This window comes from Garra rufa, chromosome 14, assembly GCF_049309525.1.
Source record: "Garra rufa chromosome 14, GarRuf1.0, whole genome shotgun sequence".
NCBI classification, from domain to species: domain Eukaryota; kingdom Metazoa; phylum Chordata; class Actinopteri; order Cypriniformes; family Cyprinidae; genus Garra; species Garra rufa.
This window is the reverse complement of record NC_133374.1, coordinates 19446525-19468712: the sequence shown is the minus strand read 5'-3', so window position 1 is coordinate 19468712 and position 22188 is coordinate 19446525. Positions and strand designations below refer to the sequence as shown.

The 22188-nt window shown below is 36.5% G+C and overlaps 1 protein-coding gene across 1 annotated transcript in view; it reads right to left on the bottom strand.

Moving 5' to 3' along the window:
• The window catches only part of tlcd2 (TLC domain containing 2), a 31432-nt gene extending 10585 nt beyond the window's left edge, over window positions 1-20847 (bottom strand). The window contains exons 1-3 of the mRNA XM_073818018.1: window positions 20321-20847; window positions 19922-20004; window positions 16221-16303 (exon numbers count right to left, since the gene is read on the bottom strand). Of these exons, the coding sequence (XP_073674119.1) occupies window positions 16221-16303; window positions 19922-20004; window positions 20321-20499 (345 nt within the window). The 5' untranslated portion in view covers window positions 20500-20847. The remainder of the gene's footprint in view (window positions 1-16220; window positions 16304-19921; window positions 20005-20320) is intronic.
• Window positions 20848-22188: the final 1341 nt, after the last annotated feature.

Genomic DNA, 22188 nt, shown 5'->3' with positions numbered 1-22188 from the left:
GATCAAAACAGCTCGCCCTGGGCAACTGGATGGGGGGGGGGGGGGTAGCAGTACTACAAAGTCTCAAACCAGTTAACCTGGTTACAGGTGAAACTCATTCAGAACACTCTGCCAGCAGGCATTCCATGTGAGGAATACTGAGGCTCAGTGAGAAATAGAGCACAGATGCCAATGGCTTCAGACCACATGAGGTGATGAGAGAAGAGCAGACAGGTGGACTAACAGAGAGGACACATGCTTCGTTGAAGACAAACATGAACACACATACATGTGAAAGCATTCAGAACAGTTCACCAATCTTTAAATTCTGTCATTTTTAAGTCAGCTTTCCAATCACAGGAATAAATTGCATTTTAAAATATATTCAAATAGAAAACAGTTATTTTAAATTGCAATAATATTCCACAATATTTGTGTTTTTTACTTTATTTTCTTATCCAATGAATGCAGTCTTAGTGAGCATGGGATACTTCTTTCATGTTTTAGGTTCAGGTAATTAAAAAGTGATGTGGTGCAATTTCCCCAAAACGTATTTTACTTCCAGTCATTAAAAAAAAAAAAAAAATGCTTGGAAGTAATAATTAAGAAAAATAATGAATAATAACCTAAATTTCAGTCTGTTTCTCACACAAAGCTATCATATACAATTGAAGTCAAAAGTTTACATCCCTCTTTCAGAATCTGCTAAATTTTAACTAAAATTAGATGGGTCATACAAAATGCACGTTATTGTTTATTTAGTACTGACCTGAATAAGATATTTCACATAAAAGATGTTTACATATAGTCTCCCCATTCAAAAGTTTACATACACTTGATTCTTAATACTGTGTTGTTACCTGAATGATCCACAGCTGTGTTTTTTTGTTTAGCAATAGTTGTTCATGAGTCCCTTGTTTGTCCTGAACAGTTAACCTGCCGGCTGTTCTTCAGAAAAATCCTACAGTTTCTTTATATCTTTTTATCTATCTTGTCAAACTGAGGACAACTGAGGGACTCAAATGCAACTATTACAGAAGGTTCAAACACTCACTGATGCTCCAGAAAGAAAAAAAACATGCATTAAGAGCTGGGGGGTGAAAACTTTTGAACAGAATAGACATACTTTTTTCTTTTTTTGCCAAAATATCATATTTTTTCATTTAGTACTACCCTTAAGAAACTACAGAAGGCACTTGCATGTTTTCCTGAAGACAAAATAAGTTAAATTTACTCTGATCTTCAAATTCTCTTAATGCATGTTTTTTTTCCTTCTGGAGCATCATTGAGAGTTGGAACCTTCTGTAATAGCATTTGCATTTGCATTTGAGTCCCTCAGTTGTCCTCAGTTGATGGATCTCAAAATCATACAGTCATAGAAAGGGTTCAAACACACAAAAATGCTGAAAAACCTAAGAATTTGTGGGACCTGAAGGATTTTTCTGAAGAAGAGCGTTCAGTTTAACTGTTCAGGACTCATGAACAACTATCACGAAACAAACAAACAAACAAAACAGCTGTAAATCAACACAGTATAAAGAATCAAAGGGATGTAAACGTTTGAACATCGTCATTTTTATAAATTCAACTATTATTTTCTCTTGTGGACTATATGCAAACATCTTTTTTATGTGAAATGTCTGATTCAAGTCAGTATTAAATAAAGAAAATAACATGCATTTTGTATGATCTCTCTTATTTTGGTAAAATAATTAACATTTAGCAGATTCAGAAAGGGGGATGAAAACTTTTGATCCTAAATGTAAACGATGGTTGAACTGCAGAAATCTAAATTTTGAGTAAACTATGCCTTCAAGTATTTTTTTATATAAACAAATGCAGTGTAGCAGGTCTGTAAGGCACATCCTCCAAATTCCAATCAGAGTAAAAGAACAGACAAACAGAAAGAGAAAACAGATCCTCCCAGTTAAAGACATGTGAGACTGAGGAGGGGCCAGATGGTGAAAGAGAATGAAACTGGGCTGGGACATGAAGCTAAAGGTGGAGTGGGTATGTGGAAATATAATGGTATGAAAAAAAAAAGCCGTTGAGACAGGAGAACGCAATGGGTGTGGTACAGTGTGAGTGGGAAAAACAAAATAATGCATGCATATGATGAACGTGTGTGTGTGTGTTTATTAGCCCAACATTCCTGTGAATCATTGATGATTTTTAAGATGGGTGAGATGAGGGTTGAACTGGGTGGTATCTTACATTAGCAATGAATTTGTCAGTGATTAATCATAAATGTACTTTTTATTTGCCCATAAAAGTTAGCATGAAGGCAATTCAGAGAATTGTATTAGAACACATTCAAATTTGTTTAAATGTATTGCTGAAAAAAATGTTACATGAACTATTTAGTACTGAATTGTGAAGTTAGATCGTTAAACAGTTTATAACCTTTTTTATTTTCAGGATTTTTTTGGCGGGGCTGAAATCATGTCGTGATGACGCACTGGAGCCACTGAGCTTGGGCCCTCCCTTAACAGTATAATAACTAGAGCGCATTAGAATCAGTGGTTTGCCCAATCAAATTTAAAGTTACTGTCATTAGCGTTTGCTACTACAGCCTACAGTTTGCTAGCTAGCTATGCCTTCATGTACATGCATATTACCTGGTTGTGATCATTTACAAAACAGCTCATCCGCTTAGGTTGTAGCGGTATTTGACAGTTGAGAGAAGCAGCGGCTTTCCTGCAAGTGGACGTGGTTTCAGCGCAGACAGCGGACACAACCCAGCATTTGGGAGCAGAAAATACTGCTTATTTTTTAAGTTATTTTATTTACTTGGCAGTTTTTTATCATTCAAATTTGGCTGGTGGTGTGACGAACTCAGAAGATGTATTTGTGACCCTGGATCACAAAACCAGTATTAAGTAGCATTAAAAAAAATTATGTTTGGGTCAAAATAATTGATTTTTCTTTTAAATACATTTATAAAATGTAATTTTTTATTAGTAATATGCATTGCTAAGAACTTCATTTGGAAAATTTTGAAGGCCATTTTCTCAATATTTAGATTTTTTGCACCCTCAGATTCCAGATTTTCAAATAGATGTATCTCGGCCAAACGCTGTCCTATCCCAACCAATGGATAGCTTATTTATTCAGCTTTCAGATGATGTAACAAGCTCAATTTCCCAAATATTTACCATTATGACAAGATCACATTTAATATTGCTTTACACTGACTTTAAGTTTCCTAACAAAGGTTGTCATTAGACTAATTTCACAATTCTGCTTTTTCTTGTGACCTTGAGAGTGCTAATTGAAACAGATGATTCAGATGATTCAACTGAATCATTTTTGGAAAGTCCCCATGTGAAATATTGCACTTAATAAATTTAATATTTTCAGTTGCAATTTGTTAAAATGTCTTTTGATTTAATAAATAGTTTAAAAGTTCAAATATTGAGATGCCCTGCTTCTGGGTATTTCAAAATCAGTTTAAAGGTACACTACCAGTCAAAAGATTTGCAATGTATTTTCTTTTTAAAGAAGTCTTATCTGCTTAGCAAGCTTGCAATTATTTGATCCAAAGTACAGCAAAAACATTCAAATATTGAAATATTTTTACTATTTAAAATAACTGGTTTCTATTTAAATATATTTAAAAATCTAATTTATTCCTGTGATCACACCTGAATTTTCAGCTTCACTACTCCAGTCTTCAGTGTCACATGATCCTTCAGAAATCATTCTAATATGATAATTTATTTATTTATTTATTTATTATTATTATTATTATTATTATTAATATTTAAAAAGTTAAGTAATTTTTTTTTCAGGATTCTTTGATGAATAGAAAGATCCAAAGATCAGCATTTATCTGAAATATATATATTTTTTAAATTATACACTATACCATTTAAAAGCTTATTTATTATTTATTTTTTTTCTTTGACAGAAATTATAGAAATTAATACTTTTATTTAGCAAGGATGCTTTAAATTAATCAAAAGTGATGATAAAGACATTTACAATGTTTTCATAAAGTTTTCTATTTCAAATGCTGTTCTTCTGAACTTTCTATTCATCAATAAAACTTGAAAAAAATTCTACTCAGCTGTTTTAAACAATAATAATAAATGTTTTTTGAGCAGCAAATCAGAATATAGAATGATTTCTGTAGGATGAAGTGACTGGAGTAATGACGATAAAAATGAATCTTTTAAATCACAGGAATAATTTACATTTTAAAAAAATATTCGTAAAGAAAAGTTATTTTAAATAGCAAAAATATTTTAAAATTGTATTGTTTTTGCTTCACTTTGGATCAAATAAATGCAGGCTTTAAATTAAAGATGTGTTCAACATGCGTTTGTTAAAAAAATGTGAGCAACTACTCGAAAACACCTACTGGAAATAAGTCTATTTAATCTAAACAATCTGAGATGCCAAGTAAATGCATTCATCTTTAAAGGCTGGATGAAAATGGGCCAATAAATCGTATTAATGAAGTTCTAAAAATATAGGAAAATGTAAATGGATAATTGCAATGGAAATGAAGACTATTAAGTGTAAGAGACACTCTTTTCCCCTTTATCCCTTCTAAATGATAATGAGAAGCACTGCAGATATGTTTACCCAGTCATGGTCAGGACAAAGTCCACAACCTCACCCTGACAAGACAGGTTAAACATGACATGACCCTGAGGAAAGCAGGGCTTGGTCAGTAAAACACCCATAAAACCCTGGTCAAAGAATAACACGACCCAGAAAATAGATAGAGATGCAACCGTTTAAACGTTTGGGGTGTGTATATGATTTTTTAAAAATGTTTGTGGAGAAAAAAAAAAAGTGCATTTATTTGTTAAAAACTACAGTAAAATTGTAAAATATTATTGGACTTAAAAAAAAAAACAGTTTTCTGTTCAAATATATTTTAAAATATAATTTATTCCTGTGATGCAATTCTAAATTCCCAGCATCGTTACTCACATGATTCTTCAGAAATCATTTTAATATGCTAATTTGCTGCTGAAGACACATTTCTAATTATCGTCTGTTCCAACAGTTGTTCACTCGGAGTCGGAGTTTGTTAGTATAAACCAAAATAAACAAAGACAGCACAATCATCTTTCAGCATCAGAACAGGAGTAAAAATAAACCGCGTCACAACTATGATAAATCTGATAAAGGTCACACTAAAAAACTATGTTTACGCACAACACTGACAAACAAAACCAGCATTCGTCATTCGCGAGCCATGCGTAGAATCATTCATACACCCATGCACAACACAGTTTCCGTGGCAACCAGACACGTACCGTGGCGGTGCTCCAGATCCACTTTGACGAACTCAGACTTGAGGCATTGAAATGCTCTGAATTGAACAGGACTGTTTGCCTTCAGGCCGTAATCTCAGTACCCGTCACAATGACTATTTGAAAGCGTTTTTAGGTTGGCGCCATTCCTGCGTGTACTATCGTTACTCAAATCATGGTGAAAATCACATTTTCCCCCACATTGAAACCAAATAAACCAATTGGATGAAGCTACTTCATACTACAAGGAAGTTCCATTCAAAAAATAAACAGGAAGTTCTCAGAATATAAAAGGTGTTTCTATTTTTTGGTTGCTAGGGCGACTGAGATCTTATTTACAAGTGGGTTGTTTTGGCTCAGACAGCATGTCACTGGAGTAAGTCTTTATCAGAGAGAGGCTGAGAGGCTCTACAGGTTAGAGAGAAAATTTCAAGGGGATCTCGTCTATAAGGGTCCTGGAGTATGAACATATGTGGACCAGATGTCTTTGCTTCTGTCTGGAAAATGCTGAATGCATGCTGCAAGAGGAGGAGGCATCCAGCCACAAATACATTACAGAGCTCTGGAGCCAAAAGTGGTTTCCTCGCTCGTACACATTCCTTCCCTCTCATTCCTCCCCTGCCTCTTATGCTTTCCATTTCCCTTCCTACAGAACAAAGCTTGCTGTTAACCTTCGACCTACTGTCGATGTATGCACTCTCCGTTATCATTTGCTAATAACTAATAATCAGGCATGTGATTGGCTAAGGACAAAAAAGCAGGAAAATATACTAAGACAACCCCCCCCCCCCCCCACGCCGATCAAAACGTTTTTAAATAAATAAACTCCTTTTAAAATCAATATTTTGTCAAATTATTGATTTATTTTGTAGGTAACCATGTAAAAAGCAGGATAGTGTAGAGTTTGTCTTACATGTGCTTCATGAGGCACACACGCGCGGTCTCTTGCGCTCTCTCTCTCTCTCTCTCTCTCTCCCTCTGTCATGCACGCGCTACGCGCTCTCGCACTCACTCCCTCGCTCTAGATTCCGGGAGAAACTTTTTGCGGCCATCAGATTCAGTGAGCTATATATTTAATATAATAATTAAAATATAATTATTTATTTTTCATTAGACTATTTTTGGTGCCCCCTCAGCACTCGGTACCCTACGCGCAGTGCGTGAGGTGCGTGGGAGCGGCAGCGCTGAATGAACCTTATTGAAAAGTGTTAACTTACCATCTTATCAGTTAACGGTTAATAATCGGATAATGATTTGCGGTTGTCGGTTGGGAAAATTAACCGAAATGAGCATCCCTAATAGCTAGCAAATACAAGTAAGTTAATGTTAATGCAGCTTAAACATCCTGCCATAGTGGAAAATCACTCAAAATCGATCATCTAATCAATCGACAACAAAGTCAAATTAGTAACTTATAGGTTATATATAGACACAAGCAATAATACATACCCAGATCATCCGATCCGGCGATGTTCTTGCCATGATACCACTGTAGCGCGAGAGGGACTGAGGTAACTTACACTGCGCAGCAGGGAGCTTGATTGACAGGTGATCTGACCAATCATACTTCGCCATCCGCCATTTGCGAACGGTCGCAAATACGTGACATAGGTCACATTTTCAGGTCGAAAAATCCGGAATAATTCGGAAAAATCACATCCCTGAATAAAGCAGGAACAGCTACTTAAGCCAAACAGTGTAGTACATATTAAATAATCATTTTATGTTCATCCTTAGGAGATGTTTACAAATGTTTAAAAATATTCTGTCTGGATGTTTTTGGTTTTTAAATTAATAGTTCAGCCAAAATGAAAATTAACTCATGATTTACTCACTCTCAAGCCATTCTAGGTGTATACGAGTTTCTTCTTTCAGACGAATACAATCTGAGTTGTATTAGAAAATCTCCTGGCTTTTCCAAGCTTTATAATGTCAGTGAATGGGTGTTGAGATTTTGAAGTCCAAGAAAGTGCATCCAATCATCATAAAAAGAAAAAATATCCATATTTGAAACTTTATAAACCGTTATCTCTAGCTTCTTTTTTTTTTTTTTTTTTTTAGAATTGTGAGATATAAACTCGCAATGGCGAGTTAAAAAGTCAAATTGTTTAAATTTTTAAAAGACTGCATCTTATAAAGTCACAACTGCGAGTTACGAAACAAATTCGCAGAATTGCACATTTATTTCTCAGAATTGCGAGATTATATCTCAATTCTGAGAAATAAAGTCAAAATTACGAGATTTAAATTCACAATTCTGAGAAATAAATTTGCAATTCTGAGAAATGACATCAGGCTTTTTTTCTCCAAATTTGTGTGAGATAAATATGCAATTTCGAGTTATAAAGGTCAAGAATTGAGAGAAAAAAATTCTACACTTTTTTCACAAATGTGAGTCTTTATCTTGCAATTCTGACTTCTTTTCTCAGAATTGTGTGATAAAAACTCGCCATTTCGAATTATAATGTCAGAATTCTAAATTTTTACTAGCAAATGTGAGTTTATATCTCATAATTCTGACTTTTTTTCTCAGAATTGATATATAATCGTGCAATTACAAGAAAATAAGTCAGAATTGCAAGATATAAACTCACAATTCTGACTTTTTTTCCTCAGAATTTTGTGATATAAACCCACAATTTTGAGTTATAAAGTCAGAGTTACTGTCATGATTGGGGCTGTGGGGTTTCCCTCAGCCACCTGAGGACGCTTTCCTGCACTGCACTCCTTGATTGTCACTTGTCTTTGTCATTAGCACTAATCACCCACATCTGGTCACTATCAGGACTATAAGTACCCTTCACTGCTCATTCTGCTTTATGTCTGCATTGTCTCGTGTTATGTGTGTTCCGGAATTCTCTGATCTTTGCTTATGTTCTAGATTTTGGTTTATTTTGTGATTAAGTTCTTAGTTTGTGCCGTGTTGGCCTTTTGTTTGTTTATTTTGTGTTATATCTTTATTAAAATTATTCTTACCCGCATCTGGACCCAGACCTCTTGACTCCACGTGACAGAATGCAGACATCACTGATGGGTCCAGCGGGGAGGATTTTTTTTGAAGAGGCGGCGGACGCACGTTTGGGGCCGGCGTCCATCCGCTCTGTTCCGGACACTGCCGGGATGTCCTTCGAGGCGGCGTCGGCCAAGCGGTTTGAATTTATTTATGCCTGCTTGGCCAGCGCCGAGGCTGCACGGAAGGGTCCCTGCTTTGCGGCGGGGGCGGAGACGATCTTTCGCGGGGAGGCTGCAACGTCCGCTATTCCCGTGCCTGAGGCTGCAACGTCTGCTATCTCCCTGCCTGAGACGACAACATCCGCTATCTCCGTGCCTGAGGCGGTAACATCCGCTATCTCCGTGCCTGAGGCGGCAACATCCGCTATTTCCGTGCCTGAGGCTGCAACGTCTGCTATCTCCCTACCTGAGACGACAACATCCGCTATCTCCGTGCCTGAGGCGGCAACATCCGCTATCTCCGTGCCTGAGGCGGCAACATCCGCTATCTCCGTACCTGAGGCGGCAACATCCGCTATCTCCGTGCCTGAGACGACAACATCCGCTATCTCCGTGCCTGAGGCGGCAACATCCGCTATCTCCGCGCCTGAGGTGGCAACATCCGCTATCTCCGTGCCTGAGGCGGCAACATCCGCTATCTCCGTGCCTGAGGCGGAAACGTCCACTATCTGCCTGCCCGAGGCGGCGACGTCCGCTATCTGCCTGCCCGAGGTGGCAACGTCTGCTATCTCCGTGCCCGAGGCGGCGACGTCCGCTATCTCCCTGCCCGACGCGGCGACGTCCGCTATTTCCCTGCCTGATGCGACGAAGTCCGCAAACTCCGTGCCTGACGCTGTGACGTTCGCTATCTCCTTGCCTGAGGCTCCGCTGGCGGCAAGGCATGCCTGCGGGACCCCGCTGCACGGTCCTGGCCCGCCATCCCTCCCCCTAACTTGCCTTCCTCCGTACCTCCTCCCTCCAGACTTTGGGAACGTCTGGAAGCCGTTCCGTAGGGAGGGGGTACTGTCATGATTGGGGCTGTGGGGTTTCCCTCAGCCACCTGAGGACGCTTTCCTGCACTGCACTCCTTGATTGTCACTTGTCTTTGTCATTAGCACTAATCACCCACATCTGGTCACTATCAGGACTATAAGTACCCTTCACTGCTCATTCTGCTTTATGTCTGCATTGTCTCGTGTTATGTGTGTTCCGGAATTCTCTGATCTTTGCTTATGTTCTAGATTTTGGTTTATTTTGTGATTAAGTTCTTAGTTTGTGCCGTGTTGGCCTTTTGTTTGTTTATTTTGTGTTATATCTTTATTAAAATTATTCTTACCCGCATCTGGACCCAGACCTCTTGACTCCACGTGACAGATACAAAATCACAATTCTACATTTATCGCAAATGTGAGTTTATATTGTTAGATTACAGAATTGTGAGATATAAACTCTAGAGTTAAACTAATATATACAAAAAGATAAAAAAAAAAAATGAGGGGGAAAAAGACTGCATGTTATAAAGTCACAATTGCAACATAAACTAAAATACTTTTTTTTTTTTTCAGTGGCAGAATCAGGCTTCCGTATGTGGGTGAGTAAATTTTCATTTTTGGATGAACTATCACTTTTATGGTGGTACTTTAAAAGTAATAAAAACATGGAAAAATTTGTCACAAATTTGTCTCTACTGTTTTGGTTGCATTATAACTGCATACCCATTAGGGGTGTAACGATATTACAATCCGAACCGAAATATCGCGATACACCAACCACAATACGTATCGCGAAACTCTCGTGGCATACCGCGGTACTCTCACGCCCCCTGCTTCCCATTGTTGAGGTTGACGTCACTTGTCTCTAACTAATTTAACCAATTTAAACATCTTTATTTTATCACATTTGATTTAATTGTATTAGTAATGATGAGCTTTTGTTCTAAATTTTGTTCCGAATATTATATTCTAAAGTTAGTATTTTCCAAGTGCATGTCATGTCATGTGACTTGAGTGAGCGATCACACTCGGTTACTACTCAGGGCACGACATTAACGCTTGTCCGGGACAAGTGGATTTTGTGAAAGGGCAAGTGAAAGGGGATTTTACTTGCCCGAGTAACCTGATTAAAACATCAATTACAAACAATAACTAGCGCAGCAACGAAACTTTGGTGAGCATAATTCTGATTTTATTACTTAAAATGACTGAAAACGGACAGTATCAAGTATCAAGCTCGTGCAGGCTATCTGACTCACAGAAAATCAACACTAATAGGCTCAACAGCATACACGAAGAAACAAGCATGAACAAACATACTGCGGTAGGAAAGCACCATTACGATTGCAAACGTGAGTGACATTGATTTTATACAACAGTAGTTCAATAAACTAGTAGTTAATATTAACTGACTTACATTTTAGACACATCATTAACCATTTTTGCAAACGAAAATAGTTCTAAGCAACAGCAGAACCTCTCCGTGAATCTCCGAGCAACACAACGGTATTTCAGTACTGAATGATTTAGCTTTTTTTTTTTAATGAATCGAGTCAGTGAACGAACTGGTTGAATCCATCTATGGTTGAATCCGTGACTCGCTCATTAAGACAGTGACTACTGCCACCTATTGGTGGTTCGATTTTATTGATGTGAATGATGACATACAGTTAGTAAGGTTAGGAAAATAAAGTTAAAAAGTGTCCTAGAAATCAATTTAAGGCAAATATCACAAATATTCAGATTAAAGTAAGACCTTATAGAGTAGTGATGACACTGTTGCTTCAGAATGGATTAATTTACAGCAAAAAAGGCTTTTTTTTTGCCCCGGACAAGTACATTTTTCACTCGAACAAGTGAATGTCTAATTTTCACTAACTTACTCAGGTATCCTGACTGTACTAAAATGGGTTGGCAAAGTTAATAAAGAAAAAGTTTAGTTGTTCTTGTTATTAAGTGAATCTATTGTTCCTTAGCATTGCTGTTAAGATGATATCAACTCTAACCCCACAGCAAACAGAAACCGAACCGAGGCTCCAAAACCGTGAACCGAACCGTGCCTTTGGTGTATCGTTACACCCCTAATAGTACCCATCTAATAAGCTACATGAAAATGTAGTGGGATGTTTATTTTCTTGCACAAAAATTCCTCACTTTCAAAGGTTATACTGAAATCATCATCAAAACATTTCCTTGAGAATGTCAGGTACGTGTGGGCTGCTTGCTTACTACAATTGACTTGTTACTGACAGCTTTATCCAGAGTACAGACACTTGAACCAGTCAGGGAAAGCTGCAGGTTTAAACAAAGCAGAGCTGGATTATCAGGTTCTACAGAAAATGCAGGGAACTGTAATTGAGTTTCCTGACACGGCACCACTCAACTGCATCACTTTGGCGATTGAGTAAAATCTGTCAGTGAGCAAATACAATCACCACAGGCTTCTGTGTTGATGTGAATGAACAATCACCCTTGCCAGACTCTAGCCAAAACACGACTCCACCATTGCTTTGTACTTTTCCACTGATTTCCACAGGGCACAAATACAAAATCATCATCTTAGCCTCCTCTGAGACTCACAGACTTTTAATTAGCAAACTTGATTGTGCTAAATGTACAGGGGATGAGAGACATTTATTCTCTGAAGCACCATTTCTGAGAAACACATTTAAAGGAAGGTTGTTGCGGTCAAAATGCCAAAAATGTTATTGGGTTAGTGTGATGCTTTCCACAGAACCACCTCTGGAAACTTTAGCAGTCGCAAAAGTGACAGCCAAGCAGTACTAGCCACGAACCAACCAAACCATTTTTAAGCTGTTGCTTCTTACTATATTGGTATATGACGACACAACTGGGGTGATACTGGGCCTCACAATCAGTGTTTTTCCACCACAAATGCAAGTGTTTCCATACATCACCTCAAATCAGACTTGTTTTTATATGCACTACCTTTCAAAAGTTAAAATAAACTTATACTGAAATAAATTATTGTTTTGAATTGTAATATTACACAATAGTGCTGTTTTCGCCTACCTGACCTAATGTTGAAAACATACCTGTAGGAACTTTTTTCCAAGATGCGAAATACGTACCAATGAGTACATTTCACTGGAGTTTCCAAAATAAATAAATACTAGAAGTGGTAAAATAGAGAGCACTTATTAGCATTTTCATACACAGTTACGAATACAGCTCCACATTTTGCTCCTGGACGTAAAAGGCTTGCTTGGTAGCTCAGCCAGCATGGAACTGGACTTAGGAAGCATAATCCTTGGGTACAAATTCTGTGAGAAACATGACTCACGATAAAAAAGCTTGAAGATGAGGGATCAAAAAACAAGCTAAAACGGCATGTTTGCGATTGCGTTTTTACGTCACATTCGCTTTTGCTCATACTCTCGGGTAGTTTTAGGTGTAGCACAGATGGTACGTTATTTTAAAATGTCACAGAGCAGAGTTATAGCGCCACTCAATAGACTTTTCAACTCAGAACTGCAGTGACACATACAGTGCCTTGCAAAAGTATTCATACCCCTTCATTTTTTCACATTTTGTTTTGTAGCAGCATTATGTTAAACTGCTTTAAATTACTTTTTTCCACATCAGTGTATACTCCATACACCATAATGACAAAGCTCAAAATAGGTTTGTAACAACTTACTAAACAAATTTATTAGAAATAAAAAACTGAAAAGATCCCGTTGCATAAATATTCATACCCTTTTCTGGGACACTCGAAATTTAGCTCAGGAGCATTCATATTGCTTCTAGATGTTACTACACTTCGAGTGGAGTTAAACTGTGGCAAATTCATTTGAATGAGTATGATTTAGAAAGGCACACACCTCTCAGAAAAGGTCTAACAGCTGAAAATGCATATCAGAGCAAAAACCAAGTCCTTAGGTCAAGATAACTGCCTGTAGAGCTCAGTGACAGACTTGCGTTAAGGCAATGATCTAGGGAAGAGTTCAGAAAAAAATCTGCTGCATTGAAGGTTCACAGAAGCATGTAACCTCCATTATCCATAATGGAAGACGATTGGAACAACTAGGACTCTAGAAAATGTCTGCCAGCCCCCATCCAAGCTGACAGAGCTTGAGAGGTGAAAAGGTGAGGCAAAGAATGGCAGATAATTGCCAAATGCAGATGTGCAAAGCTTGTCACATCATACCCAAAAAAAGACTTGAGGCTGTAAAGGTGCTTCAACTATGTAGTGAGTTAAGGGTATGAATACTTATGCAATGTACTTATTTCAGAGTTTTATTTTTAATAAATTTGTAAAATTTGCAAATCTGGTTTTTGCTTTTGTTATTATGGTGTATGGAGTGTAAATTGATGTGGGGAAAAACTAATTTAAAGCAGTTTAACATAATGCTGCAACAAAACAAACAGTGAAAAAAATGAAGGGGTATGAATACTTTTGCAAGGCACTGTACAAAACCAACCTCACATAAAATGTATGTGCGTTTATCTGTTCCAGGGGGAAAAAACGGACACTATTTTAGCGCTACTCAGTGGACATTTCACCTCTGTCACTAAACTTACATCACAGTACTTCGTGTCTTGTGATAAAATTTAGATTTTGATCAAATAAAGGTGCCTTGGTGAGCATATGAGACTTAAAAGCATTAAAAAAAATCTTACATATTCTAAAATTTTGAATGGTAGTGTGTATAATTAGTGCATTAAATCTGAATGGAAAACTACATGAAAAGGGTGGAGCAATACACCCATGCTCATCTTGATCACATGATCTAAAGCTTTCCAAAAAGCAGGCTTTCCACATACTCCGCAATTGCATTTGCAAACACTTCACCAGTAGACATTTTGAATTGTTGGAAATGAAATCATAAAGGCATTTTTGGCGTGGCAGGACATTCAGACATTCAGGTTCGGTACAACCTGATCCAGCAACAAAAAAGGCTTCATTTGTTGACAGGTTGCATTCTGTTCAAACTGTGCACATCTAAAACAAAGCTTCCTTATTATTACAGTTTGGCTCATGATGTAAACAGTGGGGAAGAACGGGATGGGGTGGAGACCAGAGGGTCTGACAGTTTCTCACAGTGCCATTAGGAATCTGGCAGCATGTTCTTTCCAGCCACTTCACTGAATGAGATCTAAAGAAAAGAGGGAACAACAGCAACAACAGAACCACAGAATGAAGCTGGCTACATCAGCAAGTGGTGACGCCACAGAACCCCAAAAAAACCAAACTCAAAAAAACCTGCTGAACTTGACACGAGCGTTTGGACAGCGCCTTCCTCGTCCATTCAATAGAGCAGGATACACCAGCAGGGATTGATGCAAATGCTATGTTCAAAAGGCCTTGCCACTGACTTGTTTGTATTACATATCTAATCTATTCAACAGCAGTTTAACCTTTGTTACCTCTGCTGACCTCATCACCTTACCTTTTTCCAAAAATATGTCTTACCACAAACATGGCAAATACAAAAGTAGTCAGACAGGTTGGGTTTGAACACACTGAAAAGGTGCCGAATCAGGTCTGTGTAGTTGTATCAGACAGATGAGTAATACAAAAACAGCTTTTGGAATGATGTTACCATGTTTACTGTGAAAACCTCCTTCACAACTAGCCAGTGGCTTTCTTTTAATTCCACGCATTTATTGTCCTATTATTTTACAATCTTGTATTCCTAAAAAATAAGCGCTACTATCATCCAAATTCTCATATCTGTAATGCAGAAAGCAATTAAAGTTGATGTCAAAAGTTTACATGCACCTTTCAGAAACTGCACAATGTCAATTATTTTACCAAAATAAGAGGGATCGTTCAAAATGCGTGTTATTTTTTATTTAGTACTGACCTGAATAAAATATTTCACATAACAGACGTTTACATATAGTCCACAAGAGAAAGTAATAGTTGAATTTATAAAAATGACCCTGTTCAGAAGTTTACATCCCCTTGATTCTTAATACTGTGTTGTTACCTGAATGATCCACAGCTGTGTTTTTTTTTTTTTTTGTTTAGTTAGTCATTTAGTTGTTCATGAGTCTCTTGTTTGTCCTGAACAGTTAAACTGCCTGCTGTTCTTCAGAAAAATCATTCACGTACCACAAATTCTTTGGTTTTTCTGCAATTTTGTGTATTTGAACCCTTTCCAACAATGCCTGTATGATTTTGAGATCCATCTTTCACACTGAGGACAACTGAGAGACTCACATGCAACTATTAAAGAACTGCTTTTTCTGAGGGGTGCTATTAAAAAAAATATATGATATTTTAGGCAAAATAAGAAAAATGTAAAGATCTTCATATTGTTCCTCAGTCCCTCAGTTGTCCTCAGTCTAAAAGGATGGATCTCAAAATCTTTCAGTTGTTGGAAAGGATTAAAATGCTGAAAAACCAAAGAAATTATGGGACCTGAAATATTTTTCTAAAGAACAGCAGGCAGTTTAAACCAGGAACTCATAAACAACTATCACTAAACAAACAAAAAAAACACAGCTGTGGATCATTCAGGTAACAACACAGTATTAAGAATCAAGTGTATGTAAAACTATTATTTTCTCTTGTGGACTATATGTAAACGTCTATGTAAAATGTGAAATATCTTATTCAGGCCAGTACTAAATAAAAATACCATGCATTTTGTATTATCCCTCTTTTTTTGATAAAATAATTAATATTTTGCGTATTCTGCAAAATGTATGTAAACTTTTGACTTAAACAGTATTATTTAAATTATAAAGTACTTAGAAATTAAAGCAGTATTTGTGAACCTTTAATAAATCGGTACAAACCATTATATATTTATTACAGTATTAAAATGTAATGAGAACCAATTTTGATATTAATGAGAAGGGAAAAAAATAAAAAGGACAAACGTCAGGACTCATTACAAATTTGATTTTGGATGAAAATGTGCTTAATTGTCAAAAAAAAAAAAAGTCTTCTAATTTGGGCATGTTTCATGATTTATATCATATTTTATATGTACCATGCTTTGTGTCTACTCACCACTACATGGTGGAAAAGGAGCTCCCATGAATCAGTAATCTTCTGGTTCATAACCATATCAAAGAGGTCATATATAAAGTACCCTGAAACACAAAAATCCATATTAACACTCTATTTGTTCAACAGGTTTTTCAAGCAACAGATTCCATGACAACAATTGTGTTGGTTACCAAGATGTCAGTTCCAGAGAGCTATTTATATCCATCTCCCAATATGAGGGTCTCCATGGAGACTGCATTTTAGAGCAGATCAACAGCAAATGAACCTCAATAAATGAAGCTCATTAATTAGCATTTTCGATATACACGCTCGTTTCCCGATTCCATTTGTTTAGTTCACATTACACTAATAGCAGTTTTCTTTTTTTGAAAACAAGCCTTAACATCTCAGGATGAATAGATATTTTACTGAAAAAAAGATAAATACTCATTAAGAAAATTATTTTATCCTGTTTGAGACTAACCTAAGTACTTAGTCCTTCATGTTTTGTGTACTGAGGCATAATAGAAAGAAGTTAAGAGCAGACTTCCAAGCAAGACCTTGAAAAGCCACAATTTTAAGAGCTGTTGAGTTATAAATTGGCGGATGTGCATGTCAAACCCATGCACCTTGCAGTTAACTTTTATATAGGCATATATTATACAGTGATAACAGTACTGAAACACATTTTCTGTTAAAAAAAAATGCTAGAAATTGCAAAAGAGTATAAAAACTTAGTAAAGGCCCATTCATAAAAAATCATGTGACTTGGGGGTAGCGCTCGTGCCTGGGACGGATCATAAAGCCAGTCATTCATTCTGCAGCTATAGTTAAGATTTCTGCCAAATGCATGTGGGTTTCTTTCAAGTATTTAAAATATCTCTGGTATTTGGCATTTTGAATGGGAATTATCTACTTATTGCTTGAAATAAACACTGCAGTCAACTGTGCAACTTTTAAAAGCAATGCAAATCGATAGCACAATACACAAACAATAGCTATTAATCCAAGAGGAACGACATGCAGATGATTTCTATGATGCTGGATGATTTGCGGTAAGTTACTTGTCACAGTTTTATTACTGCAATGCAAGAAAAAATAATTATTGTAATGCAAAGAAAACTATATATTATTTAAATTATAAAGTATTTATTCATAGTATATTTAACACTTGTGTTGTGCTGAAATCCTTTACCTAGTCGGCTTTTTTTTTTAATTGCTTGTAAATCGTTCATTATGCCTTACTATCTCCAAATTTTAGATTCAATCTTTTTGCCAACTTTTTTTTTCAATAAGCACAAGTTTTCCCATTATTATCATATTTGTGGATAATCCTGGCAAATAAATTCAGATAAATAAGGCATGTGATTACTTGCAAAAAGACACACAAAACCTGTGCTAATTAAGAGAAAACAAGTTAACAAAGTTTGACTCTAATATTTGGTAATAATACAGCATGAGACATTTTTAAGAAATTTGTAAAAGGCTAGTAATTTTTCACTGGTAATATGGAGGGTTGGGACTCTTCAAAAAGAGTGGACTAATGTAGGGAATAGTGAATGAGGGTATAGGGGACGATTTTTAGATACAGCCCACGTCTCAGGCAGAGAGGGGCGGTACGAGGAGAGCTCATTTGGATTTAAAGGGCCATACAATAATATGAGTTGATGTTTTGCAGAGCTGATTTTGACAAAGTAAAAGGGTGTTTTTTTTACACTACTATTGAGAATTTTTAACCAAAGTATATTAAAGACTTTTCAGTAAGACCCTTAAGAATCATATGAACTTGTGGAAAATGGGCATCCGATGAACCCTTTAAAGGAACACTCCACTTTTTTAGGAAATAGGCTCATTCTCCAACTCCCTCCAGAGTTAATAAGTTGAGTTTTACCGTTTTGAAATCCATTCAGTCGTTCTCCTGTTCTGGCGATATCACTTTTAGCATAGCTTAGCACAGATCATTGAATCCTGTTAGACCAATACAGCACCGCATTCAAAAATGACCAACGAGTTTCGATATTTGTCCTTTTTAAAGGTCCCATATTGTACACATTTCTGGAGGTTTATTTGAGTTGTTGATGTCCTTAAGAATATATATCTGCGGTATAAGTGCCAAAATCCATCTCAATATATTTTTACAGCTCCTTTTTTAGGAGCTCTGTCAAGAACAGGTCGATTTTGGCCCATCTAATTAATATTCATGAGCCTCTCTTCTGATTGGCCTGTTGTTTTCTAAGTGACGCACATCCAAGCCAACCACAAGTAACTACGGTCATGTATGCTGTAGCCTAGCCCAGAGTCTAGCCTGCTGTGGCTTGGTGATACTCAACAGGATATTTCAGAATGATCATTAATGTTTTTTTCTTTTTCAAACACTGAACGCAGTAAGCTACGTAACTGTTGCTTTAGTAAAGCCCCTTTCACAATGCGCGCTGATTCCGGAAAATTACGGAACGAGCGCTGTGTGAACAAAAGCCAGAACCAAATGCCATTAAGGCAGTGTTGTAGTGATGATGCACTTTACCCTGCGACTCTTCACATCGGAAAAAATACGTGCAAGTGGAACGAAGCAGCGATCAGGCAGCCCCTCACTATCAGCGCTGAAAATCAAGTTAGTTTCAGTTTAGTAAATGTACGCGTCGCATTACATCTCACATCCAAATGTCACATGTCTTTATGGGTTGTGTGTAAAGCACGCACAGATTCCGGAAAACAACTGTGAATGAACCTAATTAAGCAATTCCGGAACAAATCGTAGGACACATTATCCGTGTATTTTCCTGAATGGCTGTGTGAAAGAGGCTGAAGTTGACGTGCCACTGGTCTCTTATACTTCCATTCCGGCGTAATAGTCAAGGAAGTTTGATGCCGTAATATGGCTGAAGCAGGCGGAGTATTATCAGAAATGAGTTCCCAGCTAGTTTAGCATTTGCACATGTGCTGCGGTATTACTGGTCCTGCTTCAGCCTTATTACAGCAGCAAACTTTCTTGACTATTACGCCGGAATGGGAGTGTAGTTCCTAATCTTATCAGCCTAGAAAATTGAAGCTTTGCATTTCCACCGGTCTTAGTACACGATATAACTACAGAAGAGTCAAGTTTTAAATAGGACAAATATGGAAACTCGTTGGTCATTTTTGAACGTGATGCTACTGGTCTAATAGGATTCAATGATCTATGCTAAGCTATGCTAAAAGTTATATCGCCAGAACAGGAGAACGGCTGAATTGATTTCAAAACGGTAAAAATCAACTTATTAACTCGGGGGGAGTTGGAGAATGAGCGTATTTCCAAAAAAAGTGTTCCTTTAAGGACATGCCCCTTAAAACTGGTCCAGAGGGACAGAATAAAGGTTGAAAATAATCATTTTTCCACATTTGTTTTTTGTGCAAAAATCTTTAATAACATTATAAGTAAACCTTAAGGAACATATACAAATAATTAGAAAAATCATGTCATGACCTCTTTAACTATCAAAAAAAAAATCGTCTTAAAATAGCCTACATTTTGGGGATAAATATAACTATTTGTGAGATTTACCAATCTATCAGTAAGGTAAAAGTCACCTGTCAAGTATAACCCAGATCCAATTACTTAGTGGGCACTGTTGCACATGACAGAAGAGTGCGTTTGTAACACACGGGCATTAATGTCTCTGAATAAACAACGTGAATAACAGCGTAAAACACTTTTTTTAAATATAATAATGCTTTATACTCACCGATTGATACAGATACCAAGGCGTGAGAAAAAACGGAGTATGTTTCTATCAAATCCTCAGCCATCTGGGGGTGTATGAAAAAACTACAAACACAGACGTTTGATAATCAGAGAATGGCGTTTAAAATGAAAAAAAAACCAGCACATTTTTAAAAGATGGTGGGTAGTTAGTTCATTAACTTAAACCATAAGCGTTCTTCAAGTGACATGAACCACTGGAGTAAACGTGTCGTTTGTGTGCATCTTATGTGTCTGTTAAACTACATCCGTTATAGCTAAGAAGATCCTACAGTTGGATAAAGCATCTGATAAAGGTATCAAACAGACGGTGCGTGTAGGAATATATAGGTGTGTAGTGAATGTATTCCCCATGCACATGTGGGGGAATTCTGACACTCACCAAAGCACGGACCACACTCCAGTCAGGAGGCTGTGTACGAAAGACGTCGAGATGTTTTTCCATTTCCAAGTGTTCCTCCGAGCTGCTTCGGGAATGGGAAGTTTGCCGATTCCGTAGTTTACTAAATTGAAGAAGCCCACCGAAGATCCAGTGGTCAAAATCACTGAACTCAACTCCATATTTTAAGGGCGCGCTTCTGTCTTCTTGTCACAACCCGAATCTCTCCCGCGCGTCTAGACCTAGACCCGTTACGCGTTTTATCTGTTATTTCATCAAAAATGTCATCCCGGTTGCTTGAATTTATATCATTTTTTCTGGAATCCAAACATATACGATTATATCATCCCAGTTGTTGGAGTCCTTGTATAATTCGCAATTTCTCGATTATTCTATCTTTGTTAATATAAAAAACAAGGCTTTTGTTTCAGCGCTCAGTTTGTTTTGGCCGGTGTAAAGGCAAGAAGACACTGGTGGCTCAATTACAAGTGGTAACAATTTAAAAAGTAGCTTATGTATGCGTTACAAAATCCTGCCGCTTGTGTAACTTTTTCGCTTTTACAATAACCAAACAAGAGAATCCCCGCCCAATCATCGTGAGGCGCGGTTGAGCAAATGAGCATCTCGGGTGAGTGTTTTCTTACATCTATGTCCCGCCCCCATGTGTCAAAGTTGAATTATGGGAGATGTAGTACTGATGGAGATTTCGTAACTTGCAATTTAAGAAAGAAGCTGTAGGTGTCTTCAGCTGACGGACACTCAGATTTCATTTTTGATGTGCCATTGAGCTTCTCCAACCTCTTAATTGTTCCATCTGTCTGAAACAAAATACCTCTATTTACCTGTATTTTATTTACTTTTATTTTTACGTATTCAACATACACTACCAGCCAAATGTTTTTTGAACAGTAAGGTTTGTAATGTAAAGAAGTCTTTTCTGCATTCAAGCCTGAATTTTTTTTAATCCAAAATACAGAAAAAGCAGCAATGCTGTGAAATATTTTTACCATTTAAAATAACTGCTTTCTATTTGAATATATTTTAAAATGTAATTTTTTTTGTGACCTTCAGAAATCATTCTAATATGCTGATTTGCTGTTCAAGAAACATGTATTATTATTACTATTATTATTATTACTACTATTATTAATATTTAAAAAAAAGTGTAGTCTTCTCTGATGAATAGTAAGATCAGCACTTATTTGCAATAAAAATCTTTTTATAGAAATACTTTTATTTAGCAAGGATGCTTTGAATTGATCATAAGTATGTATATATATATATATATATATATATATATATATATATATATATATATATATATATATATATATATATATAGATAGATATATAGATATATATACTCAAACATAATAATAATCATGTTTTTTTGAGTAGCAAATCTGAATATTAGAATGATTTTTGAAGGGACATATGACTGGAGTAATGATGCATACAATTCAGCTTTGAAATCACAGGAATAAATTGCAATTTATTATATATATTAAGATAAAAAACTTCAAAATTGTACTGTTTTGATGTACTTCGGATCAATGAAATGCAGGTTTCATGAGCAGAAGAGACTTTCAAAGTTTTAAATCATACTGTTCAAAAACGTTTGTTGTAATAATAATAATAATAATAATAATAATAATAATAATAATAATAAAATTAATAATGAATATATTTTACAACAATAATTTTGCAGTGAAACTGTGTGTTTACTAATTCAGAGTCAATATTTCAGCCGGCTAATAATAAACAACTGAAGTAATATTTAAAATATCTTCTAAATAAAAAGGGATTTGCATAATTCGCATGTGATATATATGTGTTCAATTTTGGATCCAGTGGAAAAATGAAACTACTGA